Source organism: Mustela putorius, unplaced genomic scaffold (genome assembly GCF_011764305.1).
Source record: "Mustela putorius furo isolate JIRA1106 unplaced genomic scaffold, ASM1176430v1.1 tig00003853_pilon_pilon_pilon, whole genome shotgun sequence".
Taxonomy (NCBI): Eukaryota; Metazoa; Chordata; class Mammalia; order Carnivora; family Mustelidae; genus Mustela; species Mustela putorius.
In genome coordinates, this window is record NW_025422005.1 from 37692926 (window position 1) to 37705605 (window position 12680).

The 12680-nt window shown below is 34.4% G+C and overlaps 1 protein-coding gene across 5 annotated transcripts in view; it reads right to left on the reverse strand.

Annotated features, from left to right (window-relative positions):
* The window catches only part of SPATA6 (spermatogenesis associated 6), a 137851-nt gene that overhangs the window by 36323 nt on the left and 88848 nt on the right, over positions 1 to 12680 (reverse strand). For 4 of the 5 annotated variants that reach the window (XM_045064486.1, XM_045064488.1, XM_045064490.1 and 1 more), the window contains one exon: positions 9766 to 9865. In XM_045064486.1, coding sequence (XP_044920421.1) covers positions 9766 to 9865 — 100 coding nt within the window. The remainder of the gene's footprint in view (positions 1 to 9765; positions 9866 to 12680) is intronic. The other variant, XM_045064487.1, reaches the window with a different exon arrangement.

Sequence of the window (12680 nt, forward strand, 5' to 3'; positions counted from 1 at the left end):
CATGTGCCTGTGTGTAGTTTGTTTTTGTTTAAAGGCACAAAGAAGCTGCTTAAACAGTAGTACAAGTGGTGCCAAATTTCTGAGAGAATAGGTAAATTAAAGGTCTGTAAGAAACCTAAAGGTTTGTAAGATAATAGGTGAATTAAAGGTCTTGTATGTTCAGCATAGAATAAAATGTTGGGAATCTATGCTTTGTTCAACCACATGTCCACTGCTGGAAGACAGAGAAATCAGTAGGGTTTTGGCAGTCTCACTATGCTAGATGTACAAAATTAAAAACCTGAGAGGTCAAAATCCAATGAGACATTATGGGTACAAAACTGAGCTAACTGTTCCCTTAAGATACTTGCAGAATGTCTGAATCAGTGCAGGGTGAAGGGACAAAAAGCTAAGCAGAAAGTATTTGAAAAGCAGAAGGAATTTTCTGCTGTGTTGCCTAAGAAGAATTACACATAGTACGCTATGTGAGGAAAGGAGCCTATAATCATATCAGCTCTCGGTTAAAAGCCCAAAGAGCTGAAATTAAGAACTTAGAATGGTTGACCTGAACAAGGGTTTGAGCTGAGCGGTCCATCTACATATAATGCAGATTTTTTACAGTACTATAAAAATATTTTCTCTTCCTTATGATTTTAATAACATTTTCTTTTCTCTAGCTTATTTCATTGTAAGAATACAGTATATAGTACATACACAAATGTGTTAATTGACAGTTTTATGTTATTGGTTAGACTTCTGGCCAACAGTAGGCTATCAGTAGTTAAATTTTGGGGGGTCAAAAGTTATACACAGATTTCTGTGCAAGGGGGTTGTGGATCCTCTGAACTCTGTATTGTTTAAAGGTCAACAGTAGTTTAACTTTTTATTTTTGAATATTTAGATTTACAAAACAGTTGCAAAAAGAAAAGAGTTCTTGTATACAGGAACTTCACCCATGTTCTCAATATTAACATCTTATATAGCCACAGTTCCTTTTGCAAAACAAAGAAATCAATATTAGTACAGTAATTAGCTACATTGCAGATTATACTTGGAGTATACTAGTTTTTCCAGTAATGCACCTCTATTCCGGGATACAACAGAGGATACCATGATGCTTTTGGATCATTTCTCCTCAGTCTCCTCCAAACTGTGACAAGTTTCTGTTCTTCCTTGTCTCTCATGACCTGGACGGTTTGGAAGAGTACCAGTCAGGTATTATGTATAAAGCTTCTTAATTTGATTTTGTCTGATATTTTTTCATGTTTAACTAGAGTTATGGGCTCTAGGAAACAATGTCACAGAGCAGTGCCCTTCATATCGCCTGATATCAAGGAACACCGGATGTCAGCATGAGTTATCATTACTGATGTTAGCCTTGACCACTTTCGGGGCGCCTGGGTGGCTCAGTGGGTTAGGCCACTGCCTTCGGCTCAGGTCATGATCTCAGGGTCCTGGGATCGAGTCCCGCATCGGGTTCTCTGCTCAGCGGGGAGCCTGCTTCCTCCTCTCTCTCTCTCTCTGCCTGCCTCTCTGCCTACTTGTGATCTCTCTCTGTCAAATAAATAAATAACATCTTAAAAAAAAAAAAAACCTTGACCACTTTGTAAAGGTGGTGTCTGCCAGATTTCTCAAGTTACAATTTCTCCTTTCTATGCTCTCTTCAACAGAAACAAATCACTAAGTCTAGCTCACACTGGAGGGAGGAAGAATTAAGCTCTACCTCATGGAAGGGGCCATATCCACAATTATTATTTACAAATCTCCTATAAGGAAGATGTGTCCATTCTCCTCCTCAGTCATTCATTGTTTCACTTATATCAATATGTACTCATGGACTTTATTTTATTCTTTGGGTTATAATCCAAATATTGCTATTTGTTGCTCAAATTATTCCAGCAATGGCCATTGGGACTTCAGATTGGCTCCTATATTCTTTTGATATAACCCTGTCCTCCTCACTCCCCTTTCCTTTTTTTTTTTTTTAAGTGATTCTTCACTTTCCATGCTATAAGATGTTCTTCTGTCCTAATCTGTTTTTTGTCTTCCCCAGCCCCAGAATCAGCTACTGCTCCAAGAGTCCTGGCAACTTTTACTAAATACAGGTATTTAGAAACCAAGATCTGGGAGCTGGGTGTGCTCATTGTTACTGGATTGTCATTCCTTTTAGGCCCTTCTGGAGGACAAAAGTAGGAAATACAGATGTGTACTAACCCAAATACACTCATATCTGTATTTGAGTCAATCTATCTGTATGCATATTAAAATAAACATGAATTAAACTGTTACTTTAGACACTAAAATCATAGGTTCACCTTGTTTGTCAAATGTCTTTTCTCACAGTGAAAAACCTGGTTGTATTTATCTATGACTTCTTTACTTGTTTGTTCAACTCTCATATAAATGTAAAGTATTCTTAGAATTGCTAATCCATACCCCTGTATGAAACACACTTAGCTATTAGAGCAGGGGTTGGCAAACTTTAACTCCCATGGTAATTCTGGCCCTTTTGTAAGGTCTGATATGTAAAAGTAATTTTTATCTTTACATTTAAAAGATGGGAGGAAAGGTTTCATGAAAATAACATGAAATTCACATTTTAGTGCATATGGATATAGTTTACTTGGAATACAGACATACTAATCTGTTTACCTATTGTATATGTCTGCTTTACTGCTATAACAGCAGAGCTGAGTAGTATGACAGGGACCCTATGGCACAATAAATATTTACTCTTGGGGCACCAAGGTGGCTCAGTTGTTAAGCGTCTGCCTTCAGCTCAGGTCATGATCCCAGGGTCCCAGGGTCCTGGGGTCCCGGAATCAAGCCTCACATTGGGCTCCCCACTCAGCGGGAAGCCTGCTTCTCCCTGTCCCCTCCTTCCCTGCTTGTGTTCCCTCTCTCTCTCTGTCAAATAAATAAATAAAATATTAAAAAAAAAATTACTCTCTGGCTCGTTGCATAAAATGTTTGCAAATCCCTGCAAAAGAATATAGTGATTAAATAGTTCTTTTTGTCTTTATCCTCACAGTATCAACCAAAATCCTATACTCCAAAGTTATTTAGGTAAGCTAATTTATAGCCATATCTTGTATTTTTAGGACTTTTAGATAATTTGGTATAATCTGCATTAAATCCTCAGAAGCCCAAACATCACACTTGATGTTTTTTCTTTTATTTTTCATTCAGTAAAGTTCTCTCTCTCTGATGTACATTTCCGGCAGTTTTTCAAAGAAAAGTCACATGTTAACAACTTCAGTACCTAGCAGCTCCAACACCCTAAAAATCTCTCTGTGAGCCTGGTTTCTTTGTAGTCAACTTCTCATGCCTCTCCTATACTTTGCTATTTCAGCAATGTCATATAAATAAAATCATACAATATGTAGCTTTGGAGTTCTAACTTCTTTCATTTAGCAAACTGAATTTAAGACTAACCATGTTGTTGTATGAATTTATAAGCCCACATTTAAAAAAAAAGATGTATTATTTTAGAGAGGGGGGAGGGACAAGCAGAAAGGGAGAGAGACAATATCAAAAAGATTCCTCACTGAGTACAGAGCCTGATGCGGGGTTTGATCCCATGACCTTGAGGATCATGCCCTGAACCAATATCAAGAGTTGGACACTTAACTGACAGCCACCCAGTACCCCTTATAGCTCACTCCTTTTCACTGCTGAGTTATAGTCCATTTAATGGCTATACCATTGTTTGACCTTCATTTGTCTTTGAAGAGTATATTGGTTGCATCTAATTTTGGGCAATTAAAAATATACTTACTATAAACATTCATGTACAGGTTTTTCTGTGAACATAAGTTTTCAGTTCATTTGGGTAAATACTTAAAAGCAGGATTGCTGGGTTTTATGATAAGTGTATTTAACCTTATACAAAACTGCCAAGCTGTCGTGTGGCTATAACCATTGGGCTTTCCCACCAGCACTGAATGAGAATTCCTATTGCTCCATATCCTTCACAGCATTTACTAACACAAGTTTTTTTTGGGGTTTTGTTTCTGTTTAACAATTCTAATAGGTAGCAGTGATATCTCATTGCTGTTTTAATTTGCATTTCTTTTTTTATTTTTATTTTTTTAAAGATTTTATTTATTTATTTGACAGAGAGAGATCACAAGCAGGCAGAGAGGCAGACAGAGAGAGGAGGAAGCAGGCTCTCCGCAGAGCAGAGAGCCCGATGCGTGGCTCGATCCCATGATGCTGGGATCATGACCTGAGCTGAAGGCAGAGGCTTTAACCCACTGAGCCACCCAGGCGCCCCTAATTTGCATTTCTATAATGATTATTGTGCATCTTTTCATGTTTATGTGGTGAAATGTCTGTTCAGATATATTGCCCCTTTTTATTTGGGTTATTTTCTTGCAACTGAGTTTGAAAAGGATTTTTTTTTAAATTCTGGATAAAAATCCTTAATTATATTTGTGATTTGAAAATATTTTCATCCAGACTATGACTTGTCATTCTATTCTTTTAATATTATCTTTCAGAGAACGAAAATTTTTATTTTTAATCAAGTTCACTTTATCAATTTTTTTATGGATCATGGGTTTGCTGTCCTATCTTAAAAGTTATTTACAAATATAAATAGATTTTTCTACTATGTTTTAGGTCTATGATCTATTTTTAAATGTGCATTTTTAAAACTCCAGAACCATGCATTGAAAAGACAACAAATGCAAAGTCTTTAGTTGACTTTGTACTTTTGTCAAAACTCAGTAGACAGTATTGATGTGGGTCTATCTCTGGGGTATCTATTCTATTCCTTTGACATATGTGTCTACTGTTTAGTCAACAACACAATGTCTTCATTGTTGTGCTTTATAGTAAGTGTTAAAATTAGGCAGAGGGTCCTCCAACTTTGTTCATTTTCAGATTGTTTTTGTTTTTTCAATTTCCTTTGTTCCTCCCATATACATTTTAGAATCAGCTTGTCAATTTCTATTAAAAAGTTTGATAGGGTTTTAGAGATCAGATTGGGGAAAACTGCCATCTTCATATGGAGTCCTCCAATCTGTGAACATGGTGTAGTTTTTCATTTAGTTCTATCTTCTTTGATTGCTTCCAACAGCATTTTGTAGTTCTCAGAATGCAAATGCTGCACATATTTTGTTAGGATTATACCTAAGGACTTCATTATCAGGTGCTACTGTAACTGGTTGGGATTTCCTAATCTAAAATTCCAACTATTCATTTCAGATATATAGGAAAAAATTGACTTTATTCATATTTTATGACCTTGCTAGCCTCACTTATTAGTTCCGGCAGCCTTTCTGGAGCTCCTGTGGAATTCTCTGCAAAATCATATCCTCTGCAAATATAAGGTATTTTTTTCTTATTTTCCAATCTGTATCCCTTTTATTTCTTTTTCTTATCTTCCTGCATTGTCTAAAACTCCCAGTATGATGTTAAAGGAATGTTAAGAGAGGGCATCCTTGTTTCTGAATTTAGGGGAAAATATTCACTCTTTCACCATTAAGTATAAAGTGTTAGCTGTAGGTTTTCAAAGACGCTCTTCATTAGATTGATAACATTCCCTTCTACCTGAATTTTACTAAGAATGTTTATCAAGGGGGCGCCTGGGTGGCTCAGTGGGTTAAGCCGCTGCCTTCAGCTCAGGTCATGATCTCAGGGTCCTGGGATCGAGTCCTGCATCGGGCTCTCTGCTCTGGCAGGGAGCCTGCTTCCTCCTCTCTCTCTCTGCCTGCCTCTCTGTCTACTTGTGATTTCTCTCTGTCAAATAAATAAATAAAATCTTAAAAAAAAAAAGAATGTTTATCAAGAATAGAGTTTGATTTTGTTAGATACTTGTTCTGTGCTTATTGAAATGACATACAGAAGAAATATGTTTTTTCTTATTTAACCCATCAGTAAGATGAACTTATATTGCATTTCTAGAAGGAGACCACTTGATTATGATATACTTTCATTTTTATGAACTGATGGATTTGATTTGCTAGTGTGTTGTTGAGATTTCTGCATATATGTTCATTAGGGATTCTGGTCTGTATTTTTCTTTTCTTTTTATGTCATAGTCTGATATTAGGGAAAATACTGATTTCATAAAAGGTTTTCCTTTTACTTTCTGTCTGGTAAGACAGAAATCTTCTTAAAGATTTGGTAGAATTCACCAGAGAAACCATCCGGGTCTGGTGTTTTCTTTTACGTAAGATTCTTAACTTCAAATTCAATTTCTTTAATAGATATACAACTGCTGAGATTATCATTTTCTTCTTGAGTTAGTTTTGGTACTTTATGTCTTTCAAAAAATTCTTGAAAAGTTATGTCTTTCATAAAATTTCAAATAGTTTTAACATCAATATAAACACAAGACAGGATTAGCAGATTAGAGGACATTTCTAACGAAAGTATCCAAATTAGGGAGGGAAAAAATAATTAAAAGTATCTTTAAAAAAGCACAAGATACATATGAGTCTAAAAATCTAAAAAATCTTTTTTTTTAAAAGATCTTATTTATTTATATGACAGACAGAGATCACAAGTAGGCACAGAAGCAGGCAGAGGGAGAGGAGGAAGCAGGCTCCCTGCTGAGCAGAGCACCTGATATGGGGCTTGATTCCAGGACCCTGGGATCATGAACTGAGCTGAAGGCAGAGGCTTTAACTCACTGAGCCACCCAGGTGCCCCTAAAAAATCTTCTATAAGTCTAAACATCTAATGTAAGTATAACTGGGAGTTCCAGAAAAACAGGCAATGGGGCATAAGAATGCTTTAAAGAAAGAATGGCTACAGGTTTTCCAAAACTAATGGAAAATATCAACCTACAAATTTAGGAAGCTCTGAAAACTTAACATAGAATCAATCCAAGAATGCCAAATGTAGGTATATAATAGTAAAATTACTAGACACAAAGTTGAGGAGTAAATCTTAAATACAACAGAGAGGGGGAAAATCCCCATATTACCTCAAAGGTGTAAATAGCTTACTTTCTAAGACATACAAAAAAAGCGAGAAGACAATGGAATAGCTTCTTTAAAACACCAAAGAAAATAACTACCAACCAACCAACTACCAACCAACCAACCATTTATTTATATCAAATAAAATCAACCCCCATAAAATTAAAACCAAGATGTTTTCAAACAAAATCAGAATTGATAGCCAGGAGAATATCATAAAAGAAGTATTAAAGGCAGAAGGAAAATGACTGTAGAATCCATATGGGAACATGGAATTGCAGGAAAGAAAGAAGAATAATAGAAAGGCTAAATAAGGGGCTAATATGAATAAACATTACTATATAAATAAAATTAATTTCTTGTGTGTTTTATATATGTAGACTTAAAATACATGACAAAAATGTGCAAAAAAGGGGGCAGGTTAAAAAGGGTTAAATAATTTAGGGCCCCATTATAAGGGAGAGGTCAATGAAAAAATAATTTGTCATGAACACATGTTGAAATCTGTAGAGCAACGAATAACAGAAAAGTTAAAAATAAATAAATAAAAAGGTAAGTAAGTTATAAAAAATACTAATCCAAACCAAAGCCACATCAATTTATATAGAAGTTCAAGATTTTAATTCTTCAAAAAAACCTTGTGCTACTCATAAGATATGCACTTCAAATATATTGATAAAAACAAAAAGTGGAAAAATATATACCATGCCAAGACTAGCCAAAAGGAAGACTAGCCAAAAGAAAGCCATTGTAACTCTATAAATATCAGATCAAACATACTGTCACACAGGAATATTGCTAGAAAGGAAGAGATGAAGAACCTTCATAATAAAAGGTTCATACCACAGTCTGAAATCTGTATCCCACCAATGACATAGCTCCAAATATGTAAAATTAACATAACTAGAAAGAAATCTTGAGGCTTAAACCTTCGTTGGAACTTGATACCTTTCTATCATGATACAGAAAAAATAATTTTCATCAGATCATATATTTAAATGGGAAAGAAAGCCTTTAGAGGAAAATACAGGAGACAGTCTTGAAGTACACAAAATTTCTAAAAATGTTAACAATAAACCATAATGAATTGAATTCATTAGGATTAAGAATTTTACATCAAAGACGTCATTAAGAGAATAAAAAGGCAAGGCACAGAGTGAAAAAAGACAATTACAAAAGATATAATTAAAAATTCATGTCAAGGGTCTATATGGAACTCAACAAAAAAAACCAAAAGGAGACAATTCAGTACAAAAATTGGTAAATGACTTGAACAAGTACTCACAAAAGAGAATAGCCAAAGGCCAAGAATTATACTCATTAGTCATCAGGAAATAGCAAACTGGAACTATCATATGATAAACTACTTCTTACTTACCCAAAGTGCAAAATGAAAACACAAACAGGCACAAGTACACGTGCACACACACACACACACACACACACACCAATCAAGTAATGGTAAGGATGTGAAGCAAGTATAACTCTCACACCCAGGTTGTTAAAATCACTTGAAAAATTCTTTGACAGCACCTTCTAAAGCTGCTTCTAAAGCATACCCTATGACTGGGCAATTGCAAATGGGAAGAATACATAGACACCCAAATAAGAATACATACATACCCCAATAAGAAGAATACAATGATACCCAAAGTATGCATAAAATGCTTATAGCAGGTCTATAATAGCCCAAACCAGAAACAACCTGAATATCCATCAACAGAGGAATAAATAAGTCAGCAGTAGTATTTTCATATAATAAAATACCATATAGCAGCAAAAGTGAAGAACTATTGTTAAATATAATGTCTGTAGTACAAAGAAGTCTGAATTGTGAAGTCAAAGTGAAACAAGTCAGAGAAAAAAGTAGATACCATAGGATTTCATTTATATAAAGATTAAAACACACAACACTAATCTTGCTATTAAAAGTTAGGAGAAGGTTTATCTTTGGAGTGAAAGTAGCTGATAGACAAGAGGAGAAGTTTCTGCAGAGCTGATATTTTTTTTTTCTTGACTTGGTAGATGGTTTACACAGGACTGTGCTGATTTTATTGCAATTCATAAAGTTGTTACTTATGGTTTGTATCTTTTCCATATGTATACTGTACTTTGAAAACAAGCTTAATTTAAAGACAGTATGCATATAGAAATTTAAAACTGTACAAAATGATAGAATGTCACATAATCCAGTCACATCATTAGGACCAAGCCTAGTACCCAACAGGACACTCATGATAAATGATTGTTTCTTAAACTACTGAATGAAACAAACAAAAAAAGCAAACACAAAAAGAATACACTGTAATTATTCCCCAGCTGTCCTTCATAAATGTTTATTTGCCTTACCCAGAAAATATTCTCATATTGATGTTCTCTAGTATTAAACCCAGTAAACCTGATCTGCTCTTTTCCTCTTTTAAATTTTTAATTAACACAAAAATCAATTCAGAAACTGCTTCAAAATAATTGTATCTCACCCCATGTCCCCTTGTTCTACCATTTAGAATAAAAACTATTTGTGGGAAATGGAATTTATACTAGGCCACAAAACAAGTCTCCACACTTTGAAGGCTATGAAATAATTATCATAAAGTCACTACTTACTGACTATGAGATAATTATTCGTAACATTGTTTAGAGTTCAGATGATGTCAAACATTTCACATAATGACTCAGGTCAAGCAGGAAGTTAGAGATGTTGCCTTTAGCAAAACCCCTGACTTCCGTCGAATGGAGGTTGTATCTTTTTTTCTTCTCTTTCCAGTGATTAACTATTACAGGCTTTAAGCATCTTCACTGGTTTTCTTGCCCAATTAGAAAAGGCCTTCAAGAGAAAATTTTAGAAACTAACATATAAATGTCTTTGATGAGCCTGATGTGATTTCAAGACATTTTTTACCCGGTCATGGATCTCATCGCAGTTTGAAGGTGAACACCAATCAGAATGGAATCTGTGGGCATAAAAAACAAAGGTGACTTGTAGCCAGAGGGAGAGAAAAATAAATCTTTTCAAATGCCAGACACAGAAAGTCATTTTCCCCTTATCCTTGTGTGATAACACAGAAAGATTAAAATGGCATATTTTCTTCATTGAGACCAAGGATGAGAGGCAGATGTAAAATCAGGCACTGGTTCTCTGCAGAAGTATTGAGTCTTCATAATATGTGTAATTAGTAGTCTTAATAAAGTTTGGTGTGAATCAGGGAGAGCATACCTATATATCTGACCATTTAATTACTTTCTTACATAAGTCTTCAGAATTTATCAAGAAATAAAGATACAGATGTTCAGATTAGAACAATAATTCCAAGTATAGTGTCTTTAAAATTAGTTCTTATTTTCCAGTAATTTAATCCCACTTTCTTAAATTATGTGGGAAAAATTCCTTTCTGTATACAGAAAAATAAAACTAGTTTTATGAAATGAAGCAAAATGTTTAAATAGATGAAAATATTTAGAATCCAAACATGTTCTTACTCTTTCATAATACAGAGGAACATAAAAATTGAATAATCCCCTCTTAGCACAGATATCACTCCCCTAGTCTCTTCTCTGTGTGTGTGTGTGTGTGTGTGTGTGTGTGTGTTTAAAGTGAATACTGATGGGACGCCTGGGTGGCTCAGTTGGTTAAGCAGCTGCCTTTGGCTCAGGTCATGATCCCAGCGTCCTGGGATCGAGTCCCACATCGGGCTCCTTGCTTGGCAGGGAGCCTGCTTCTCCCTCTGCCTCTGCCTGCCACTCTGTCTGCCTGTGCTTGCTCTCGCTTCTCTATGACAAATAAAAAAAAAAAAAAAAAATATTTAAAAAAAAAAAATAAAGTGAATACTGAAAAACAGGAAAGGAAAATGTGGCTTTTATTAAAATCTGAGTTTTGGAATTACAGAAGAAATAATGCAACCATTCTTCTTTCTAATGTCCTTCCCAAACTCAAAACTGGCATTAGTTTAACTAAGCTAGTTTATATTTACCTTATACAAGGAATAATGAATATTCATATCTCCAGGTCCACCTGATTATAATTCATCTATATCAAACGTTATTGATAATTCCTTTAAAAAGGAATGGGTACTAAAATGCTAAGTGCCTTACATCTTTGCCTTTTTTTCTCCCAGCTTGTTCTTGCAAAGTTATAAATTTATATGTTTATACAAAGTATAAACTATTAAGCAGGAAAAATGATTTATATGATCTGTTTCAAAGAATGCTATCAATAATGGATGATCAACTATATCTAAATTTTAATATCCTACATTTGTAAAAGGAAGTGTTACTGCATCTACACAAATATATTGTCTGACTTTGTCATTTGCTATATACATAACCCATTTTGAAAATCTGAGATCCAAATATGCAGTTCCAAGAGGATCCCTTCAGGATACTATTCAAGGATCCACTAGTCTGTGCTGTGGTATAAGAAATGACTACCTAACTATATTTAACTTCATTTACAAAATTCAAAACCATAAGCATGATTAAAAGGAATATCAGCTTCTTTTTAATTAGATTTGCTAGTATTTCTAAGTCTGATTTTAGTAATAACTCTATAGTCTAATACAAATGATAAACCATAATATTAATATTTATACTTGGAGGAGAACACTGTTTCTGAAATGTAACACTTATAATAAAAATTGCAACCATTTTATGTGTGTTAAATCTATTGGAGATATTTTTTTAAATGGGCTTAAAGCAAAAAGCACCTTCCCTATAAATAAAGAAGTTCATTTGCTTACAGTCACTAATAGAGTTTTTGAAAGTCTGTATATTCACATACATGATTAAGGAGTCAACATTTTACAGTAATCTTAGAGGAAAACTTATTTCATCTTAATGAATAATTACCAAGATAATCTCCTATAGCTATATATTCTGTCACACTCCTAATTTTGCTGGGGACGTACAATCTACATTTACATCAGCTTAAATTGTGTACTGATTCCACTGGATTTTATAAACAACCTATAAGTATACTGCTCAGTGACCTAAAAAGTCATATCAGAGAACGTCTTATATTTAAAGGTGTGGTACTGTGTGTGCTAAAAAGGATGAAATGTTTTTCTTCCTAGTAATATGTCCTATAGACATTTTAATTTCTTTGATAAGTAAATCTGAATATTTTTTGGAACATACTCTCAAAGTAGAGGTGTTCTTCTTTAGTTAAAGTAGAAAGGTTTATCCATCCTAAGGCATACCCCAATATAAATTTATTAACTTATTTAGATGAATTTAAAACTACAATGTCATTATATTCTTTTATTTTAGAAGCACCTTAACCTTCCTCAAGTGATAGGTGAAATGGTCATGTTTAAGATTAGAGCTATTCATTTCCTTCTAGAAAAGAATTATATCTATTACTAACCATCATGATAAATGTACAAATGCCGCTCATTACTAGAAGCCATCACTTCCACTGGAATGTGAAAAAGGGACAGTTGACTTTAGCTCACCTCAGTGAAGACTCTTTGAGTATAGCCTCAATGAAGAATTTTATCAAATTGGGAAGACAGGCTTCAGGAGCTGGGACAAAATTACAGGTAAGGATAAAATAACATGGGACTAAAATTCATACTGTACTACAGTGGTAGACAACTGGAGAACTGTGCAAAATAGAAGAATAAAACAATGTTTATAAAAACATATCCAAGGAGATACAAGTAAAAAGTTTCTTGAAAATCTACAGAGGTGGCAAAGAACCTAATGAATAAAATCACAAGTGCTTAATTCTAAAAGTACAGAAAAAGAGAGTAGCACTGACCGCACATCTGA